This window comes from Cydia amplana, chromosome 14 (assembly GCF_948474715.1).
Source record: "Cydia amplana chromosome 14, ilCydAmpl1.1, whole genome shotgun sequence".
NCBI lineage: Eukaryota > Metazoa > Arthropoda > Insecta > Lepidoptera > Tortricidae > Cydia > Cydia amplana.
This window is the reverse complement of record NC_086082.1, coordinates 5,262,770-5,285,257: the sequence shown is the minus strand read 5'-3', so window position 1 is coordinate 5,285,257 and position 22,488 is coordinate 5,262,770. Positions and strand designations below refer to the sequence as shown.

The 22,488-nt window shown below is 39.3% G+C and overlaps 2 protein-coding genes across 3 annotated transcripts in view; both read left to right on the top strand.

Annotated features, from left to right (window-relative positions):
• The window catches only part of LOC134654030 (COP9 signalosome complex subunit 4), a 176,516-nt gene that overhangs the window by 34,461 nt on the left and 119,567 nt on the right, over positions 1-22,488 (top strand). The gene's annotated exons all lie outside the window — the stretch shown is intronic.
• On the top strand, positions 669-22,087 carry LOC134654012 (brefeldin A-inhibited guanine nucleotide-exchange protein 3). Of its 2 annotated transcripts, XM_063509385.1 has the most exons (23): positions 669-888; positions 7,101-7,234; positions 7,660-7,779; positions 8,034-8,211; positions 9,220-9,349; positions 10,337-10,516; positions 10,966-11,064; positions 11,733-11,957; positions 13,177-13,413; positions 13,689-13,741; positions 13,940-14,111; positions 14,433-14,715; positions 14,890-15,061; positions 15,224-15,347; positions 15,647-15,824; positions 16,178-16,319; positions 16,668-16,878; positions 17,152-17,245; positions 17,475-17,627; positions 18,139-18,342; positions 18,606-18,779; positions 18,876-21,467; positions 21,782-22,087. In XM_063509385.1, the coding sequence occupies exons 1-23, from the start codon at positions 804-806 to the stop codon at positions 21,992-21,994; spliced, it is 6,153 nt and encodes a 2,050-aa protein (XP_063365455.1). In that variant the 5' UTR covers positions 669-803; the 3' UTR covers positions 21,995-22,087. The 2 variants fall into 2 exon arrangements, with proteins under 2 accessions (XP_063365455.1, XP_063365456.1); XM_063509386.1 differs by lacking the exons at positions 669-888; positions 7,101-7,234 and adding an exon at positions 7,251-7,382.

Genomic DNA, 22,488 nt, shown 5'->3' with positions numbered 1-22,488 from the left:
AGCGGTGGGCTCGCGGCTCGTCTCGTGGCTCGCAAGCTCGTCAAGCTAATATAATTTAAACACTAACGACACGGCATAAGGTTTATAACCGAATGACAAGTCGAACGCGAGTGTAAGCGGTGGACTCGCGTCTCGCGGCGCGGCTCGCGGTTCGTCTCGTGGCTCGCGCGAGAGTCTAAATCGACTATTACAAATTTGCCGCCTTTTTCTACTGACAAGATCTGCTTGACCATCTATATTTAGCGGTATATTATGGGATTTCCTTTTGCTCGTAGTTGCAACACTGGCAATGTCACCTGTCTGATACATGTCTGATTAATCATGGGCGGGTAAATTTAAATAATAAATGGTTTTATTTATATATTTCTTTTATACGTTGGTGATTATAATAATATTTAGGATTTAAATGAACATATACAAATTCATTGCTTTCGCCATACATTTTTGCACCAACTTTAGTTATTACAACTTCAGTAAACATGCACCCAAATTACGAAAGTATGTATCCCTTACAATCTTATATCAACTTATTGTAAATTTATTTAATTTGTATGTAATAATTATCGAATGCACTAGTAGTATTTTGCACCAACAATACCACCTGTTGATTCTACCATTTTCAATCGCAACCATCTGAGGCGAGATATTGATTTTTAAACGGAGCATGCTCGGCCGTACCTCAACCACGATAAGCAACACCCACACAAAAGCGCGCATGTAACGCACTTATTAACTAAAAATATTCCATTTTACTTATTAGTGATTGTGTTTGGTATTAACGTGTGTTATGCGTTCTGTGCAGTATGGAGGAACTGCTGCAAGACATTTTTAAAGAAGCAAACGGGCCCAAGTTGAACGCGCTAAGAAAAGCTTGCCAGGATGCATTAGGTAGGTAAATAAAAAGTTAACCAAATACACATTAAACGTCTCACGTACGTCAAATCAGGAAAAAAATAGATACTTAAAGACAAATATAGGTAGGGATGACCTTAGTGGAGAAGCGCAGTGTCTGCATATACTTAGCATATTTTATATGTACCTATGCATGCCTATGCGGTAGTTAACATATTGAGCAATGATTACAGGAAAACTCACTCAAGTGGTAAGCCTTATTAATTTGTGACGTCATACATTATGGTGACGTCTGTGCTGTGTGGGGCAGGCGGGAGCGGGAACTGAGTGAAAACAACGTGTTAGGACTACGTCTCTTTAATGACTGTCTTACATGGAGTCGCGTCTTATGCTTAAACTATATCTATACTTAACTTACTAGCTACATACCACTACACCTCTGGGGTGAAAAAGAAAAAGAAAAAAAAATAAAAGTTTTTTTTTTTTTTACATTAAGAAAATGCTATTATTCGAAATACTGTTTTATTCTATTTTTATGAACTAATTCCACTTTACCGTCCTTCAATATTTTAATATTAAGTCCACAATCTTCGACGACACTGTATGGTCCTTGAAACACTTTGTCCATTTTCGTGCCTTTTTCACTTCTTAACAAAACTAAACTGTCTTTTTCGTACACATTTGATTTAGCGTTTTTGTCATACACTTCTTTACGCTTAGTTTTATCTAAAATTAATTTTCTACGTGCGTCTTTATTAGCTAATTGTATCCTATATCTTAACTCTATAGCATAATTGTCAATATTGTAAACCGGTTCAACAATATCATTACTTAATCTACTTGGTAAAATACATTTCTTACCGAAAACAAGTTCAAAGGGTGCATAGGATGTTGAAGTATGTACAGTGTTGTTATATGAAAAACACCAAAACGGTAGCCATTGTCCCCAAGTATCTATATGTTCATCGCATTGTATGCGCAAGAAGTTACGTAAGCTTTTATGAGAGTTTTCGAGGGCACCCAAAGATTGGTGGTGATAAGCTGTGGAATACTGTTTGTCAATTTGCAATAACTTACATACCTCTACCATGACTGAAGACATGAATTCTGCTCCTCTATCAGTCGCTATTGCCTTGGGAACACCGTATCTTAGTATAAAATTACTTACGAACGCCTTTGCGACGGCCACGGTGTCCTTCGCGGGTAATGCATACGCCTCCACATACTTACTGAGCTCACATTGTATTGTAAGTATATATACATTACCGTCAATATCCTTATCTAAAGGGCCGACGATGTCTAAATATATTTTGTCAAATGCCGATTCAGCCGTTGACGTTATGGCCATTGGCTCCTTCAAAATAGGTGAGTGTTTCATTATTTGGCATTTGGAACATTTTTTTATAAACATTCTTACATCGTTCTCTAAAGTAGGCCAATAATATTTCCGTTTTATATTATTCGTCATTCGCCTTACACCCGCGTGCCCACTCGTAGGCAGCAAGTGATAGTCTTGTAATATAAATGTTTTCTCATCATTGTCGACAATTTTCCTAACACCTTCAACAATTAATAATTGAGGACCGGTCCATTCTTTTCTTGAATATATTTCAGTCGAAATTTCTTTTATAAATAACGCGTTTTTAATATCTTTTACTATGCATAGTTTTCTTATATTATTTTTTTCGCAAAAATCTTTCAATTCGCTCACAAATACGTCTCGCGTGAAATGTGACTGGAATTTTAGATTTATATATATCGTTTTTTCGACTGCTACAAACACTAAACATTTTTCTTCTGAAGTTACTTTATTTTGACGTCTTAACTCGTTTATAGTTTCTTCGTTCACAAACGTTAAATCGATTATATCGCTCGGCTTCCGTAATATATCTGCAACTCGAGGTTGATCAGGCCTCTCGTCCGAAGATATGTTAGGGTTACCTTGCGTATCCTTCCTTACATCATGTAATCTCTTTTTCTGTGCTCTAGTCAATACTGCTAAAACGTTATGGTTTATCTCTTTTAAATCATCGGAAGTTATAATTACTCTTGACAGTGCATCTGCTATTACGTTATCCTTTCCTTTTATATATTTTATCTGAAAATTGTATTCTTCTAGCTCTAAACGAAATTTTGTAAGTCTACTTGAGGGATCCTTCATCCCAAAAAGATACAATAATGGCCTGTGGTCGGTCATTATTGTAAATTTTCTACCATAAAGATAAGGTCGGAAATATTTTATACTCCACACTATAGCTAAAAGTTCTTTTTGTATTGTTGGATAGTTGAGTTCCGCTTTATTAAGGGGTCTGCTCGTATATGCTACTGGTCGCATATTTGAATTACATAGTACTGATGCAATTGCGTTACCGGAAGCGTCTGTCTGTAATATGAATTCGTTATTTTCACTGAAATCCGGGTACTGTAAAATTGGTGGAGTAACTAATGCATTCTTAAGATGTGTAAACGCTTCCTCACACTCCTTAGACCATACGAAAGGTACATGTTTTCTACTTAAATAATTTAATGGTAATGTTATTTCTGCAAACTTGGGTATAAATTTTCGGTAATAATTACAAAACGCTACGAATCTTCTTACTTCCTCTGCGTTTGTGGGTACTGGGTAATTTTGTAGTATTTTTGTTTTCGCTGGGTCGGGTAAAATTCCTTCGGCAGAAACAACATGGCCAAGGTACAAAATATTTTTCTTAAGAAAGTCGCACTTTAAGGGATTAAGCTTCAAATTAACTTGTCTGAATCGCTGAAATACCTTGATTAAATTTTTGTTATGCATTTCCAGATTTCTACCAAATACAATGACGTCGTCACAATATACGAAGCATTTTTCGTAAGTTAATCCTGACAGTGCAACTGACATTACCCTTGAAAACGCATTCGCTGATATCTTTAAACCCATCGGGAGACGCTTCATATGATATTGCCCTGTACTAGTGTTGAATGCTGTGATTTTCCTACTTTCCGGCTCTAGGCTTACTTGGTAAAACCCTTGACTTAAATCTAGATGACTGAAGTAAACACTTCCTGACAGTGCGTCGAGAATTTCCGTAATATTCGGGAGGGGAAATTTGTCATCCTGTATAGTTTCATTAACTTTTCTAAAATCCACTACTAATCTCCATTTTTTATTACCTGTGCTATCCTCTTTTTTTGGAACTAATAATATAGGACTTGACCATTCACTATTGGATTTTTCAATAATATCTTCTTGCAACATTTTATTAATTTGTTTATTTATTTCTGGTTTTAATGATTCTGGAAGCCTGTATGGTTTGGTATATACAGGTTGAGTATTGGGTTTTAAAGTTATGGATTGAGTCATGATATTTGTTGTAGTTAATTTATCTCCTTCTAAATAAAATATATCTGAGAATTTTGCGCATATTATTTCTATTGATTTCCTTTCTTCTAACGATAAGTGACTTAAATTTATAAGTGGTAATAATTGTTTCACCCTATTAACGTCCGGTTTAATTTTATTGTCCGCGAGTGTACATAATACAAAATTATCCAAAATATCCGTCTCTATGTCAAATACCGGTAATCGAATTTCTTTTTCACTTGTATTTAAAATTTGAACGGGGATTTTCCAATTTTTCGGTCTGACTATACCTCCTGCCAAAAATATATTTTCCATAAGGTGTTTATTTCTAACTACGTAATCGCATTGTTTATTCGTATGAAATGGTAGTAAATGCATTGATTCACTCCGCGCTGGAATTACTAAACAATCATAATCGCTACTCTTATGAATTGGTACCACACTCTCTCCCTCACTAGTAAACAAGGTTAAAGTATCGTTTTTATAGCTGATATCCGCAATGTAAGTTCTCATGAAATCTAAACCTATAATACCATCCTCTATAAATGGTAATTCGTCGAATAAGTGGAATTTATGTTCGAACACGTCCTGGTTCTCAAGCGTTATCATTATGTCAGCATAATTATTCGAGCGAAGCGGTCCACCTATGCCGTTAATTATAACAATGTCTTTGTTTACAATATCGGTCTCGGATATCACGTTTCGTTTTAATATAGATATACCTGCTCCAGTATCTAAAATTAAAGTTCGTTTCTTGTTGTTAATATAGATCGTAATGAAATCGTAACCGCCGTTATAAGCAAACACGTTAAAATCGAAAAAACTGGATCGATTCATTATTTTGTGAATGTTCCCTATTTACGTCGTTCGGCCTGGGGATTGCTGTTAAAATGGGTTTGCCTCGGCTGCCTCGGGAACCCCTATAATAGCCGTATCTCCCTCTAAAGTTTTGCGGATGTTGTAAACGAGGTTGTCGCACATACTGGTTACCTCGATGAGCGAAGGTTCCGCGGCCTGGCGCTGCACCTGGATACCTAATATCATAGCCTCGGTAGCCTCTGTTCGTGTAACCCTGATAAACGGGTCTGTGTCGGTTATAAAAATAGTTGGACTTACCTCTGCTTCCCACGGAGTTCAGAAATATGTTTTGCGATGGCTGCTGGGCCGATTCTTCGTCTTCGGCCGCTCGCACCGCGTCCTTGAGGCACTCGTAGTTCCGGGCTGAAATTATTGTTCCTAGCCTCCTATTTCGTAGGCCATCTGCAAATCGTTTAACCGCCATTTTCTCGTTTATAGGTCTCAAAATTTCGTAAGCGCTGTCATTGGAATCCGCTTGCGAAATCGTGAGATTTACAAACATTTCCTCGATTCTGTCACCGTATTCCTTTACCGACATTTCTTTCTGAGTGATATTGTTAAGCTGTGTTAAAATGGAACATGCCGATTTTTTTGTAAGCAGGTATTTTTTCATATCTGAAATTAAATCTGAAATCTTATCATAATTTTGTTTTAACTTAAGCTTTGCAGCTTTGTTGAGACGTGTTTTTAATACGAAAGAAATCAGCAATTTTTTACAACTATCATTTGTCAAACATGTTTCATACATTTCTACGCTTTCTATAATTTTTTCCGTAACTTCCTCCGTGCCATTCATTACGGGGATTAAAGTGGCTGCCGCTTTGATATCGAATTTATCCATTGTGGCTGTTTTACTAACAATTTCTTGATTCTCAAATGACAAGATTTTTTTATATATTAAATTTATATTTTCTATAACTAAATCTAAAATATACGCACTTTCGACGACTATCTCACTATCTAATAAGCTAACAATATTTTCATAACTATCGTAAAGTGATTTTGCTCTATCTATTTTCTGTCGTACATAATCTTTTCGCTTTAACCGTTTATCAATACCTAACTTTCGTAGATTAACATGGATTAACTGTAACTCACTGTAAATGTCCTGTAACCGTTGCTCCATCTACGATTATTTTAAACTTCCGCTTCTCCTTCTGGTTGCTCCGCCTTCCTTTTCCATGACAATCTTCTTTGCAGACCTTGTAACACCTCCGATCTAATCTGGCGCCTAATCCATTTCTTCTGTTGCTCCTTATATTTTCTGAATAAATACACAATTACGGCTAATCCAATAACAGCCAAAATTGTACCCAGAAGCCAGTTATTGATGTGTATTTGTTCTGACTGGTCCGTAGTTGCTGCATTACTCCCGGCTGCATTTTGAGTGATGATCACCTCCTTTTCTTCTTGTTTTGAATATGACTTGCCCATATTTTATAAAATAAATTATCCACGACGTTTGAAAATGCACCACAAGAATGAAAAGTTCATATAACACATAATTAATTTGAGTCCTGCACTTTTATATATCTGTTCATTTTTAGCACTTCCTTTTAATTACAATTAATGTCCTTGTAGCGAAGCGAAACGCGTTCGCGCGTCAATGGCAAGGTCGCCATGTGCTGTGTGGGGCAGGCGGGAGCGGGAACTGAGTGAAAACAACGTGTTAGGACTACGTCTCTTTAATGACTGTCTTACATGGAGTCGCGTCTTATGCTTAAACTATATCTATACTTAACTTACTAGCTACATACCACTACAACGTCATCGTTTGTCTGGCTATATAATATGCATATAAAATTCTATAAAGATATGATTAGGTATTGTAGGTACCTACATAGGTAGTGTACCTTGAATTTGTTGTTAATACTTTGAATTCTTGTATGTTTGTATAGGGTAGGTCTGGTAGGCCATACGTTTACTTGTCATCATCGAAGCTTAAAATCTTTAAAAATTTGCGCTGTATCGGATTGCATGTAAAACGTCTCACGTGATGAGGTCACCCTGGTACGTTTGTGTTAAAGTCTCTGCCTTATTTTTTTTACAGAAGCGTTATGCATACAAGAAAGCAGCGGGCGCCGCGCCTCCTACGAGCTACGACGAGTATGCCTGCTGCCTCTGCAAGTCGCGCTCGAAAGCAAGCGACCGCGCCTCGTCGCGCTCTCTCTGCAGGGCTTCCATGTACGTAGCGTTATGTATACAACTTATACAAGAAAGCAGCGGGCGTCGCGCCTCCTACGAGCTACGATAAGTATGCCTGCTGCCTCTGCAAGTCGCGTTCGAAAGCAAGCGACCGCGCATCGTCGCCCTCGCTCTGCAGGGCTTCCATGTACGTAGCGTAACGTTATGTATAGAGACCAGCGTCATACGAGTTGCATACTTGCTGCCTCTGAACTCTGGTCACGCCGCTCTTCGGAAAAGTGCTGAAATGGTCGAATGTTTGTCACATTTTCCGCCTTTGTGCGAAATTCATAAATTATAAGGTACCTAGTAGTCGTCATCATTGTCTAATCTCCGTTAGTATTTAATACACCTTTGAATACTGTAACCAACTGGAATTTTCCCTCCACCACATTAAAATAAAAATATATCATTTGTCTCATCAGAAAATACTCCGCGACGACCGGTTCCACCGCGGGATCGAGCCAGAAGACGACTCATTATGGATGCCTTCTCAGCTGTTATGTGCTACCGCTTCAGTGATGTACCACTTGCCGGATACTCAGGTAAGCTCGAAGAATCGGATTCGGAGTGGCACAAAAGAAAAACAGCGCGTAATGTGTATTATGTGTAGCCATGAGATGTGACGCATGTGTCACTGGGTAAGACTGTCTATTTTGGCAAATAAGGACAGCTATGTGATAACTTTTCTGTTGTCTACTGTTTCGAATAACGTAGAATTATATTCTCTGTATGAATATTCAGGATCCAGAGTGTTAGATTCAAAACTTTGATATAACTTGTGACTGATTTGTGTCAGGTCCAAATATTCCGCATGTACCTGTCTCTGGCTCTGTCTCCGCGACGCACGCTGAACGGGCGACTCTGCGTGTGGGCATGCGGGCGGTGCGCCGAGGCGGCGGGCGCCGCGCCGCATGTCGCTGCTGCCGCGAGGGCTGCGGCCGCGCAAGCCCTGAGAGCTTATTGCGCACAGCTCGGTAAGCACACGTTTAACTCACTGTCAGCCTATCGTATCTAAAGCGTTATGTTAAAGCTTTAAGCTTTGGATTCCTCCGAAAACGGTGCCGTCATATTACGGCCGCTATATAGCGTTGACTGACGTCACTAGAACGTTGTCTATGTAAACAAGATGGCGCGGTTTCCTAGACGGCGTTACGTTACGTTGATTGTCAACGTAACGTAAGATGACGGCCGTCATGACGGTGTCGATAGTTTCGTGAACGTTTTATTAGATAGCGGTGACGCCATTTTGAATAAATTACACGAGATTTGAAAAATGATTCCGTACTACGATTATTTTCCTCTTCTGATGATATTTCATCCTCCAAGTAAATTATAGATGATCAAGCAAATCTTGTCAGTAGGAAAAGGCGCGAAATTCAAATTTTCTATGGGACGTTATCCCATCGCGCCTACATTTTTCAAATTTGCCGCTTTGACCATGGTGGATGACGGTGTGTTATGACGCCGTGGTACTTTCCACATGCCGCCACCGTAAAGACCGCCGTCTTTTGCGGCCGCTATATGACGGCCGTCATATGACGGCACCGTTTTCGGAGGAATCCAAAGCTTAGCGAGACCCCACAGCCCCACACAAGCGTGTTTTGAGCGTCGTCTAGTCAGCGCTATTTAAAATAGCTGCGCCGTTGCTCTAACGTTGCGTCGAGCAGCAGCCATAGATTTTACCAGACTCCGACGCTCGGGAGAGGCTAGTGTGGGGTCTCTCTAACGCTGAATGGCTTTGCGGGTGTATTCATTTGTGAATGAATGATTCATATGAAAATACATATTCCCATCTGTGCCCTGCGCCCTGCGAGGCCTAATGGAAATACACCGAATATTCCTTTTGATTTCTAGCCTTGGTCTTTTCTTGTTCTCTTTCCTGGAACTATCTCTTGTTCACTTTCCTATGCCCTGAACATCAATCGTGCACAGGTTAGATGCTCAAAGACACATACTTACCTGAACAATGTTTCTGATTTTAGATGAAGAGTGCCAAGAGTTGTTATCTGACGGGTCCCCTCTGGGCCGCAACCATATTGTTGCTGTGGGCTGCTACAGCGAAGTAATACCCGTTATACAGTACCTATGCGGCCGACTCTCTGAGACACAGTTGTGAGTTCCAACATCGCTTGTATTTAAACAATAGTTTTACTGCTTTCCCGCGTATTTTTTTAGGGTTCCGTAGCCAAATGGCAAAAAACGGAACCCTTATAGATTCGTCATGTCTGTCTGTCTGTCTGTCTGTCTGTCCGTCTGTCCGTCCGTATGTCACAGTCACTTTTCTCCGAAACCATAAGAACTATACTGTTGAAACTTGGTAAGTAGATGTATTGAACCGCATTAAGATTTTCACACAAAAATAGAAAAAAAAACAATAAATTTTTGGGGTTCCCCATACTTAGAACTGAAACTCAAAAATTTTTTTTTTCATCAAACCCATACGTGTGGGTTATCTATGGATAGGTCTTCAAAAATGATATTGAAGTTTCTAATATAATTTTTTTCTAAACTGAATAGTTTGCGCGAGAGACACTTCCAAAGTGGTAAAATGTGTCCCCCCCCCCCCCCCCCCTGTAACTTCTAAAATAACAGAATGATAAAAAAAAAATAAGATGTACATTACCATGTAAACTTCCACCGAAAATTGGTTTGAACGAGATCTAGTAAGTAGTTTTTTTTTAATACGTCATAAATCGCCTAAATACGGAACCCTTCATGGGCGAGTCCGACTCGCACTTGGCCGCTTTTTAGTTAGGTACCTATGAGCAAAATGTTTCGGAGACCCGTAATCTATCTAAGCTCTGAGAAAGCTGTGCCCAGTCGTGAGAGCCTCCCGCCTCTGTTTGCGTTCCTTTCCAAGACGATTTCAAACCTATCCGCAACGTCTTGCATAATTTTCACCCCTGTACCGTTACTAAATAATAGCTGTTGTGACCTATAGTGTGAAAGTCATTCCTGTGATCCAATAGGTAACTTATTTATTCAGTCGGTTCTCTGAGATGGGTACTTTGTAAATGCGACTTGCCTTGTATTAAACATACCTACCCAAGAAATATGTTTAGTCCGGTCTTAAATAATAAATGACTTTGCTGATTTCAGGATACCAAAACAAAATCCAGTGGCTCTTTTCTTCTTGGACTGCTTGTTGACGCTGATGTCAAGTTTGTCTGAGAGAGTTAGTGGCAACTCTCATTTCATGACGTTCCTCTGGCAGAAGTTCTGCCCCTCGCTTATATCTTTTCTTGGGACTCCGAGAGTTGACAAGAATATAAAATCCAGGTAAGAATCCTTTTTAGTGTTCCGTACCCAAAGGGTAAAAACGGGACCCTATTACTAAGACTCCGCTGTCCGTCCGTCCGTCCGTCTGTCACCAGGCTGTATCTCACGAACCGTGATAGCTAGACAGTTGAAATTTTCACAGATGATGTATTTCTGTTGCCGCTATAACAACAAATACTAAAAATAGAATAAAATAAAGATTTAAGTGGGGCTCCCATACAAAAAACGTGATTTTTGACCGAAGTTAAGCAACGTCGGGCGGGGTCAGTACTTGGATGGGTGACCGTTTTTTTGCTTGTTTTGCTCTATTTTTTGTTGATGGTGCGGAACCCTCCGTGCGCGAGTCCGACTCGCACTTGGCCGGTTTTTTATTTAAATACAGTCAGTTATCAGGTACATATTTTTTTAAACAATGTTCGAGGATTCATTAAATATTTTATATGTTTTAGGGAACATGAAGGTCACCTGGTTGATGATTCAGGCAGGGGTTCTGGAGCCCTCGTGTGTGCTCCCAGCTTCAATAGCAAACAAGCTAAAGCTATTTACAGGTATTATATCTACATTTACATTTTCATTCAAACGTACCCATACGTGTGTATTGAAATAGGCAGAGTGCCAGGAGGGGAGTAGACACCAAACTCAGGTTACTGTGTTATAGTTTATCTCATGACACTATACAAGTCACCACCAATCGCCCCTAGTAATTCTAATGATCAACTATATATATTGTTAACTTACGTGTCTTGAAGAGGAAATCCCTTATCGGATGGAGAGGTGTTTTATCTGTTTATTAATTCGCTTAGTATCCACTACGTGGTTTACGTGTACTACGTGAGCTACGTGTAGATACGCGCATCTGCCTATCACACCTCCCCTGAAAAGGTAAGGGGTTCCCTCCCTCTGGAAATGGGTATCAGAGATATGTTGAGTAGCAAAGGGTGTGTACTCTTTGCTACTCAACATATGTCTGATATCAACCAGACGTCAGAAAATTACCAAAATTACGAAATTTCTCATATTTATGTATGGGGGATTGATATACTCCTTTTCCAAAATGAAAGTTTCCTTAATTGACGATGAAATTCTCCTAAAATTTCCGAGAACTTCGCCAACTTTTTTGCGACTTTTCGCAGCGAAATATATTATTAATCCTGGCGCGTCCTTAATTTTTTGGAGTCAAATCATCGATAGATGAGACTGTGCTTTATCTTCACAGCATAGCTAACCAGCTGATCCGCCTAGTGGGTTCCACCTCAAACCTCCGACCGGTTCTCGAAGCCCTATACCATCGGATGCTGCTCTACCCTCCCATATCGCACCGAGTGGAACCGCTGAGGAGTACAAGGGAACTGCTACAGAACCCGAAGAGGTTGTGCCAGCTGGTGCTGCTGAAGAAGGCTGAGATGGAGCGACATAGTGACGATATGGCGATCATACGATTGTGAGTATCTAATGTAAACACGTTGGTACCTATAATTTGAGACAATCATAATCTTTAACCAATTTAATCCGCCTGGTGGATTTTTCCTTAAATGTCCAGTTCTCGAAGCCCAATGCCATAGAATGCTGCTCTTCGCTCCCTTATCGCACCGAGTAGAACAAATATTAAATAAATAAATAAATAAATATATAAATATTGGGGGACATCTTACACAGATCAACCTAGCCCCAAACTAAGCAAAGCTTGTACAATGGGTACTAGGCGACGATATACATACTTATATAGATAAATACATACTTATATACATAGAATGACTCCGGAACAAATATTAGTGTTCATCACACAAATAAATGCCCTTACCGGGATTCGAACCCAGGACCATCGGCTTCGCAGGCAGGGTCACTACCCACTAGGCCAGACCGGTCGTCAAAACTTAAACAATGGTCAATTGGTTAATGGTTCAAAACTTGAACATAAAATATCCACATCGACCAAAGCAAAAAAGTATCTTGTTTTCAACGAATAAGCTTTCTTCTAAAAAGTACTTTATCAGCTATGTAGATTTTTCTATGCAATACACTTCTGCAAAAATTAAATAAATCTTAGGTAGGAGATTGAGATTGAGATTGAGATATTTATTTATAAAATCATAAATAATTTTACACGTCACAAAGCTATATACATAATTATTAATTTATCACTAGATTAAATAATATCATTTTTGGACATCGGCAGTTCTCAACATAAATTCACTTATAGTGTAACAAGCCAAACCAATTAACATTTTCTTAAGTCTACTTACAAATATTGCCTCACTAGCTGAGTTAATGACCTCTTTCGGAAGTGTGTTATAAATTTTTACACCCATGACACCGAGTGATTTCCGCACCTTGGCCAGTCGGCAGCGCGGGACTAGCAGAAGGTGCTCGCCGCGCGTGTTGCGGCCGTGGTTCTGCCCACGAGTTGTATATAGCCCGAGATTAGACCTTACATATTTGCAGGCTGTTAGTATGTAAACACATGGTAGCGTAAGTATTTTGTGTTCTATAAATAATGACTTAGCTGGATAATCATAGGGTTACTTTGAGATTATCCTTAGGGCACGTTTTTGTAATCTAAATAGTCTATCACATTCAGCTGCAGTAGCCCATAGTTCTACACCTTGAGTTAAAATTGAGTGGAAGTACCCACAGGTAGGTACATCATAGAACTTTTTCAGAATAATGGACGGCATAGAAGAATGTGGCCGCAGCGGGAACCCCGAAGTGGTCGGCGCGGCCGTAGAGTGCGTCGTGTCGCTCCTCGACGCGCTGGAGAAGCTCTGCTCCGGCACCGCCGAGCACCTGTCGCCAGAAGTCGCCGCTCTGATCCTGAAGAGCTGGCCGAGGTTGCAAGATGCCGATTATAGTGGCCCGCTCACGTATCAGACTTTGGCGCGGTTGCCTAGTCCCTACAGGTAAAGTTGGAATCACAGCATGTTCTAGTAATCATTAATCAAGTTTTTTTACTACGAGCATTTTTTTGTCTTATTTTTAAATTTGATGAACCAAATAATTGATAAAGAATTGATAAAATTATACTATTTGTATTTTTCATCTAATAGTATAGGTATTTCACTGAAAAATTTTATCTGCTACTGGGCGGAGGAACATTATCCAATCTGGTGATACCTACACGGAATTTTTTTAGACTAACTACTTTTCACTATCTAAGTTTTTGTGTATTGAACAGGGACGTGGTCGCAGTTCTTCAGAGTAACGAAGAAAAGGACCACGATTCCTCAGGTACATTTTCAATAAATATTCCTTATCAGTAATTTACTTCATTTGGTCTCAAAAATTACTTGACTTTTGTATTTCTGTAAAAGACAAATTATGGATTATTTATAGAATCATTTAAAAAAATTTTTTCATTATGTGCTTTGTAAACTACCTTTTTACTTTTGTGACATGTACTCATTGTATGACCACTACATCTCTCAGACACCTCCGGGCCTGAGAACATGAGTTCGGGAAGTGACGCCGAAGCTGATTCGGACGCTGATAACGTATTCCTACCCTCCCGAGCCAACCATCCTAACCCCGCCGCCGACACCGAAAGCGATTCACCCCACGAGAAGACCAAGACCATACCAAGGACGCTAAATCTTGGAAGGTAACTACAAATTTGAACGCCTGTAATATATTGTTACCATCACCTACTCATACTCGTACCAATCCCACCACCGACATCGTAAGCGACATGAAAAGAACAACGCCGGAACAGACGCAAAATTAGAAAAACAGTCGAATTTAAAGGAAAAGTCGGAAGGAAAATAACTATCTATTTTTCCATTGATCGCGCGAGTTTTCTCTCAAATTGTTCAACTTCAACTTCTGTTCCGACAATCTCGAAACTAAACAGCCAAGTTTTAAACTTTATTGCTATTAGCTTCTGGATAGCTTAAGATTTCACAGCTGCATTGAATCATTTCAGATACACCATGACTGAATGCAACGTAGATCTAGAGCGCCATAACGCAAGACAGTTCGTCAAAACCCTACAGAACTCCTTACTTCCTAAACTGTTAAATTTGCGAACCTGTATCGAAGTGGACGAAGCTATGCAAGAGTTCGCTTCCAAGTGCTGCCAACATAACGCAGCACAGCCACCGGCCACGGCTTGTATTATGAATGCTGATGGGGTTTATCTGGCCACTTATGCTGCTTTGCTTCTTACTTTGCGGCAGAGGCGGACTGATTACTACAGAGAACCTAGCGTGAGTTTAAAGACCAATACTTTCATAAGTATAGAAAGATTTCAAATTCCGAACTAGTAAAATTGATATTTGGTAACGAGATTAAATAATGAGGATCGCTTTGATAAAAATATAAAATAGTAAATTCCACGAGGGGCAATTAGATTTTTGAACGATAATAATTTGTTTATACAGAAAATTCAAGTGTCCTTGACAGAGGACGAGTTTGTCGAAGAGGTACAAGGCAGCGGAGTGCTAGTCTACCTTTCCGCAACGTGGCTTCGAGAGCTGTACCAGCAGGTCCTGAATAACGACCTATTGAAGGATGTCCCTAGCTCCGACCATCCGTTGGTACACTTATTGTCAGGTAAACATGTGAAGAAATGAATACAGTGGAGTTATAGTCGACCAAGTAGCTCAAAGCGCTGTATCAATTGAATTACGGGAAAGAATGATTGGTTTATGTCGTGTTTAGAAGCAAAAATGTTGATTTCCAAGGAGATACCAACAGTATGATCTCCTTTTTCAGACCTCGGTGGTTTGGATCAGAACCCCGTGATGTCAGACTGGCAAAAGTTGAAGGAAGTGTCAATGATGTACAACAACACTAACGATTCGACGCAACACCAGGCCAGCTTGCGATGGGCAAGAAGGTATATGAATCGCAATTCAATACATATGTGACGTTCCATGCCTAAAGGGTTTTTACGCTCCATGTGCTTAAGAACCCTTTAGGCATGGAATGTCGAACGTCACATATGGTAATAAGAAGTCATACTGTCACAGCACCAAAAAATCAATGCCAATATTCAAAGTATTCAAACCCACCATAATTGAACAATTATATGCGGTTGAACAACCGCTATTACAACAAGCTATCGAATCATCCATTCAAATCAACGATTTCTTCACACTTTTATATATCGACATCATTTCTTTTTTTGTCTTACAGAATTTTAACCTGCATCTGGGACTCAATGGTGACAGTTCTAAGCGTGCCTTTGACTGGATATAGGAATAGGAAGCAGAAACTGAATGTTATCATATCGAAGAAGATTAACACGTTCGGCAAGAGGAAGAGGATCGCGTGGGAAGGGCTTACTATACAATGTCTCGAGGGGTTGCACAAGGTACAACCATATTATTTTTAGCATCTAATGTAGTAGAGGTAAAAGTAATATCATTCTAATTTTGAAAGAAAGAAAAAAGAAATCTTAACTTCCCAATTTTGTCCCGATACCTTTTTGTCGCACTGAAATCATCAGATAGTTTCGCTACGTCTTATACGTATTCAATATTCAATAACAGATCACAAAAATGCTTACCCGGCATAACATAAGTGCTCCGTGAACAACGTTTTATACGGAACCCTAAAAACTGATTTTTACTAGAATTACTAGTACTAATGCTTTATAAATTAGCTTGGAAAGTGCAAATCGTTGTATCTTTTGGATTGTAAGATATTTCTGTGCTAAAATTTCAGGCCGCAAGAGTGAGCAATACATTGGGGCTTCAAAACCGGTGCAGCAGCATATTGGCGCTCTTGGCAAACTCAGCAATCTCACAGCCACCGAATGGAAAAATTCTCGCCACGCACGCTTTATCGTTGGATATTTTAATCACAGGTAAGGTTACTGCAGAATTTATTCGGTAATTGAAAATGTATATGGTAACAGATATGTTACATTATAATTCGCTACTTTGGCCGTCACTTTCTGGTTGATGCCAACTGTATAGGTACGTAACATTGACTCTCTCCTCGCAGACGTTATCTAGTCTAAGTCCTATGTTGGGCGCCATTTTTACTATCTATTGGCCTATCTATTGGACTATTGATGTAATCATAATATTGTTCTCATTACATCACGCATCTTATTTGATTGCAATAATGTTTACAAACAAACCTCGCACTGTGAAAATCCCACGTTGGGAGCCACAAATAAAATGGATTTTATTTTTATTTTCGTTTCTAGGTGGTCTGGAACTGGGTTCAAAGGCCCCCGAGTGCTGGGAACACATATTCGCAGCTTGCCAATACGTTTCCAGCTTCGAGCACTCGCTATTCGGACACCAGGGCAATAACGCCACCCCAATAGTGGCCATGCAGACTGGCAGGAATAAAACGGTGTCGATATTACAAGCTGATGCTAAACTGGGGTTGGATAGCCGGGATGATGAGACTTGGTAAGAAAATTATTAATTAACGATTACTAAAGATCGAACACTTGAGTGCTTGTATGAGTAAAACAAAACTAGCATACCTACTTTTCAAACGTCATTCTTGGAATATCATATATACCCCAGAAAAGTGGTAAACTAGTTACTTATTTTAATTGGTAACACTATGAAATTGATAAGATGTATTCAGGTACTTTCGTATGTCAGATAATTCCGATATCATAAGAGCCCCTTTTTTTGGAAATACTCAACGATTTTCAACTTTTTGTTTCCTTTCAGTGTGGATGTTTTTAATTACCTGCAACCGATGATGGAGAACAATCTGAATAACGATATGTCTGTTGCTAAAATAGTCGAAACTTGTCGCCAAGAGGTTAGTTACTTATTTTTTTGGTGCACAGAAAATCAATATTAAACAAAAACATTTTTTCACGGTCATTTCAAACTTCAAGTCCGACACCGAATTCATGAAGAGATGTGTCTATTTTCAGATATTAACTAAAAAAACTGTTGTACTCGGTACACTATTTAGTCTCAGGAGCAGTCAGAGGATTAACAGAGTACACTTGTATTTAATTTATTAAGAATTATTTTTTGGTCAGGGTGGCAACGTGATCTCAGGCGCGGGTGCAGCTCGCGTGTGCTGCGCCTTGTCTGCTGCAGGCGACGCGCTATTCACCCGTCTTGCTGCTACCACTACCCTGCCCACTCTTAAAGCTGCTCTGCAAAGGCTTGTAGCACATCATCATAGGCTGGTAAGATCTTGTGTATTTGCAATTGGTGCCGTGACCAGGATCCCACGCATGCAAAAAAAGTTATTGTAAGTAAGTAAGCTTTATTTGCGTTAAATGTGATTAAAAAAAGGTCTTACAAATTCAAAAAGCATCACACATTGAGCTGAATTGCAGTAGCATTGTGAAGTACTATAACTTTGTTTCATATTTTGTACGTAAGTACGAATAATACTCATAATTTAATGGTGTCTTTGTTTACCGCGATAGTTAATCATGAAATGAAACTATTTTAACATGTTAAAAATATCGCGTATAATGATTTTAAAATACATGGTTCAAACGCTCTACAGCTTTCGTGATCAATGGGAGACTGAGGTAGGTAAAATATGAGATGTAAATGATGTGGGTAATGCAAAAATAATAACCAAAAATTATAAATTTAAGTCTAGTTATACATGCCAAAATATGCTCATATGCATTACAACGGTATGACGTTCAACGGATATTTCTGTTAACATTATTCTTCTTCTAGTTATTCTCGTGTTGGGATCAAGACGTGGCCAACAATAACCTGCCGTGGTGGCGGCGTGGCAAACATTCCGGGTCAAGTAGCGGCGGTGAAGCGGCCAGAGCTTTGTGTCGTGCTGGGGACGTCGCCCTGCGATGTCTTAGAGCCGCTAGGCCTTTGGCTCATAGAATGTCTATATGGACTGTGGTTGGACCACATTTCATGCAGGTATGAGCTAAATATATTTTTGATGACCTACATCCTCGTAGCTTATCATTCTTTAAGTAAGACTTAGCTTCTTGATACTTGTTGTTCATTTTAAAAAAATTGATATCAGACAAGAGCCCAATTTGTCTGTAACAAGGGCAGTTAGAGTTACAGTATAAGGTTATATTCAAAATGTTCTAATGTTACGTAAGAGCTCATGCTATAGCCTAAAGAAGATTTAATGCGCAAAAAGTCTAACATAAATGATACCTGTTGTGTTTTAGGCGGCTTGTCACAAAGACATCCAGATCTCCAGCCTCGCGATCCAGTGCCTCCATGACTGCGCCACAGCGCTCCTCAATCAGCAGGTGGAACTGCCTCACTTCCATTTCAATGAAGCATTGCTGAAGCCCTTCGAGAATCTTTTGTGCTTGGAGTTGTGCGATGATGATATTCAGGTACCAGTGCACTCAATTCTGAGAATATGTTCATCACATCCCTTCATTATCTCTTACGTTATCTTCTAATAATGAACATTCAAATTTTATTTTCAGGAGCAAATTATATCTTGCATCTGTGAATTCGTGGAGACCAACAGAATGGAGATAAGATCAGGATGGCGACCTCTCTTCAACACGCTGCGTGCTGCTAACAACTCTAACCAGTACTCTGCCATTCTGGAAATTTTCAAAGTGTTCCTCAATACAGACAACACTTTAGTCTTCGCTAATGCTGCTTTAGACTGTATCCTCTGCCTTCTCAGTCACATAAAAGGTCTACACTACGATGAAACTCAAGCCACTGATGCCAAGCCAAAGAAAGCTACAAGCCCAACCCAGCCTAAACCGAGCTTAAGCCTCAAATTTTCTAAGAACAGCAAATTCATACCCTTGAGTGAAGAAAAAACGGAAAAGGTCATAGTTGACATGTGCAAAGAAGCTTTGTACCATTTAGAGAGCTGTGCCGATATCTTGACTATGATGTACAATATGCCAAAGTGCCCGATTTTCAACACAGGGAACAGGATAAAAGGAGACATGCCTTTAGCTGTTGTGGATCCCATAATTCCGAGCAACTCTCTTGATATAACCAAATACATATCAAACGAACATTGCGCAGAAGATTTAATTTCCTATAGAAAATTATCTACAAGTCTTTCTCCTGCACATACTACTAACAACTGCCTATTGAAGCTTGATAGACCTAGTAACATTTTGAAGGTGTGGTATATTTTAATTGAAGGCTTAATATCGGCCACTGTCGTGTGCTCAAAGAAAAACCAACCAGCAGCTATGGAAACCCTCTTCAAATTATTAAGAAATACAATAGATGTCCCCGGGACGCATTTTGGTCTTCATTGTATTAACCACTTGCTCCTACCTACAGTGCAGAATTGGCTGCGGCAAATCGCCATTACCAATACCAATTGGGATAGCGTAATGCCAAATTTTAAGCAGTGTTGCGGAATGACTACAGACACTATAGTCGTATACTTGCATCATTTACAACAAATAAACGTAGAACGTTCAACAGATGGCAGTTCTGATGATGAAATTGAGATGGTCGAAAGCAGAGAGGCCACATTTGCTCTGAAGCAGATTTTACTAATTTTGGTTGAATGCATTGCGCAACCTCAGGAACCAATCGCCAGACTAGGAGCATCGTGTATACGGCACATTATTCTAACATCAGGCCATCTGCTTACTGATAATCAATGGGAAATCGTGTGCACAAGTCTTCACAGAGCTTGCAACGTTTGCTTGACGCCATTGAAGCAACTTACACACGCATTCAAGGAGAACTCAAACAGCTTTTATGGAGATTTGGCCATGGTGAAAGTAGCTGCAAGACGTGACTGCTCTGTTAACGATAATGTAAGATTACATGCAATGGCCCAACAAGTGTTCCTCAACGAGCAGCTAAGGGGAGATGGTCATGCAAAACTGACCCCTAAGAATTCTTCCAACAACATGATGCTTATCGACGACAGGAGCTACATTTTCTTGATCTACCTTCAAGAGTCCACGAACTCTCAAAACCCTGAGCTATACACGGTTAGGATTCCTCATAGAGGCTTAGTTGTGGGTTTATTGGCGCATCAAATTTTAGTCCAAATTATTGCCACGGTGCTGATCCAGGCTTCTTCTGATGTCTTTCACGGTATAAACAGTATCCTACTAGAAAGTTTTAAAGCAGGTTCAAACATCTGCAATTACAGGTTCTTCCTAAATAATGATAACGTGGACTTGTTACTAAAAAGCTTAGAGCTATCTTACACGAGGGCGATGCAGTTTGACTCTCGACCCGGATTAAAGTTCCTTGTACAGAAAGTATCGAACCTCGACTACGCCGCCAATCTATACAAGCAGACAACATCATCCTGGCTCATAAAAATCATAGCCTTGACGGATGTATTTTTTACCGGAGTTCATTTATTCAAATTAAAGCCTACAGACGTGCCTATAATACTACATAATTACACGACGACATTAAACCTCACTCTGGAATATGATCGATTCATAATTAAAATATTTGATCTTAAAGCAACTTGGGAACTACTATGCAATAATTATGTGAAGCATTTGATAAATGTCTTCGATGAGCCTGAAGTAAAAGATAGAGCATCGTGTAGTTCAGTTGATACAGATTCATCAAATCACTTCGATGACTATTACGCACAAACCACTACCGAATCATCTGAGACGGCAAAACAAGAAGACTCAAACATTACATCAGAGAGTGACCGTCCTGATCAAAGTATGGAAAAACCAAAACCGTTTACATTCGCAGATTTTAAGGCAAATAGCACTGTAACGAAATCTGAAAACACTTATAGCGATGAGACCACTGAAGTTACTGGTAGTGAAACTGTTAATGAATCTGACACTGATATCGATAGGAACTCTGAAAAATCTGATCTTGATAAGGTAGTAACGAAGAAAGTAAGAATAATGGAAAGTGAAAGCAGTCCAGTGAAGGAAAAGAAAGTGAGCGTGTCTGATGAAAGCCATTTGGCAACGCGCAAGGTAAACATTACGATATGTGATGGACCAACGTACGAAAAGAATAAAACTGTTGAGCCGATCATCCCGCCTCAGCCGGTGCCGCCAGAAATTGAACAACAACGTGCTTTGAGCATTAGCAAGGTAGGTTAGCTTTTGAGCTTTGCGAATTTGCTAGTAAATATCACTTACATAAAATGAGCATTAAAATATTCCCAGTCACTTATTATTTAGCAAATTTAATGAAAAAAAAAGTTTCCACGTTGGGCGCCAAATATTATGAGCATATGGGATAAAGTTGGGTTCTTTTAGTATTATATTTTTTTTATCGAGCCTTAGGATAGTAATGAAAATAAAACGATTTCTCAATGAAGACGATTTTTCAGTGAGTTCAAAGATAAAAGTATATTATACGGTTCCACGTTGGGTGCCAATATATTTTCCCTTTTATGTTGCAGGATACGGAGGTGCAACGGCACTGTTTCCAGAACATCCTAATAGCATATCTGGAGTTGATCCTCACGTTCCCCCTGGAGAGGTTCCAGCTCATCAACCCCGTGCTGCAGGACGGCTTCGCTCAGCTCGCCAAGACAGTCACCGACCCTCAGCTACTCGACAGAATCAATATATTTTTCGACAAAAGAGACTTAACCGAATTTAATTATAAGTGATCAATTTAATGTGATAATATAAATTCACATTTTAAACGTATATTCCTCGATTATTCTGTGTTATGTGAGAAATAAAGAAATATTAAAGAATAATGTGTTTAAGACCTAGCGTGGTGGAGAGGTGGGAATTAGTTGGTTATCTATTAACCACGTCAGGATTCAATACCTAATTGTCAGGGTTTAGGACCTGAAATTATAAGATTAAACTTGGTATTTCTAAATATTCATTTAATTCTCTTTTGAGCTGTAGGGGATAATATTTCTCTTAATTCTAACATTAATATCATTTATTAAATTGGTTATATTGCAGATTTTTGGTTGGGTGACTACCTGACTAATACGTCATCATAAAATTGTCTTTCATGTAAAATGCTATATCAGTCTATCGGAATATTATTTATGTACAATCAACGTAACAAAATGGCACCATGAACTCACTAGTCACAATAAGGCATAATCTATTATAATGTGCCATAATATACAATATTAGATCA

Bases quoted from the DNA above. Each gene is read 5' to 3' on its own strand.
- LOC134654012 (XM_063509385.1), top strand. From the start codon at position 804: ATGGAGGAACTGCTGCAAGACATTTTTAAAGAAGCAAACGGGCCCAAG. The intron at 9,350-10,336 runs GTGAGTTCCAAC...TGCTGATTTCAG, and splicing joins CGACTCTCTGAGACACAGTT to GATACCAAAACAAAATCCAG. The intron at 13,742-13,939 runs GTACATTTTCAA...TACATCTCTCAG, and splicing joins AAAGGACCACGATTCCTCAG to ACACCTCCGGGCCTGAGAAC.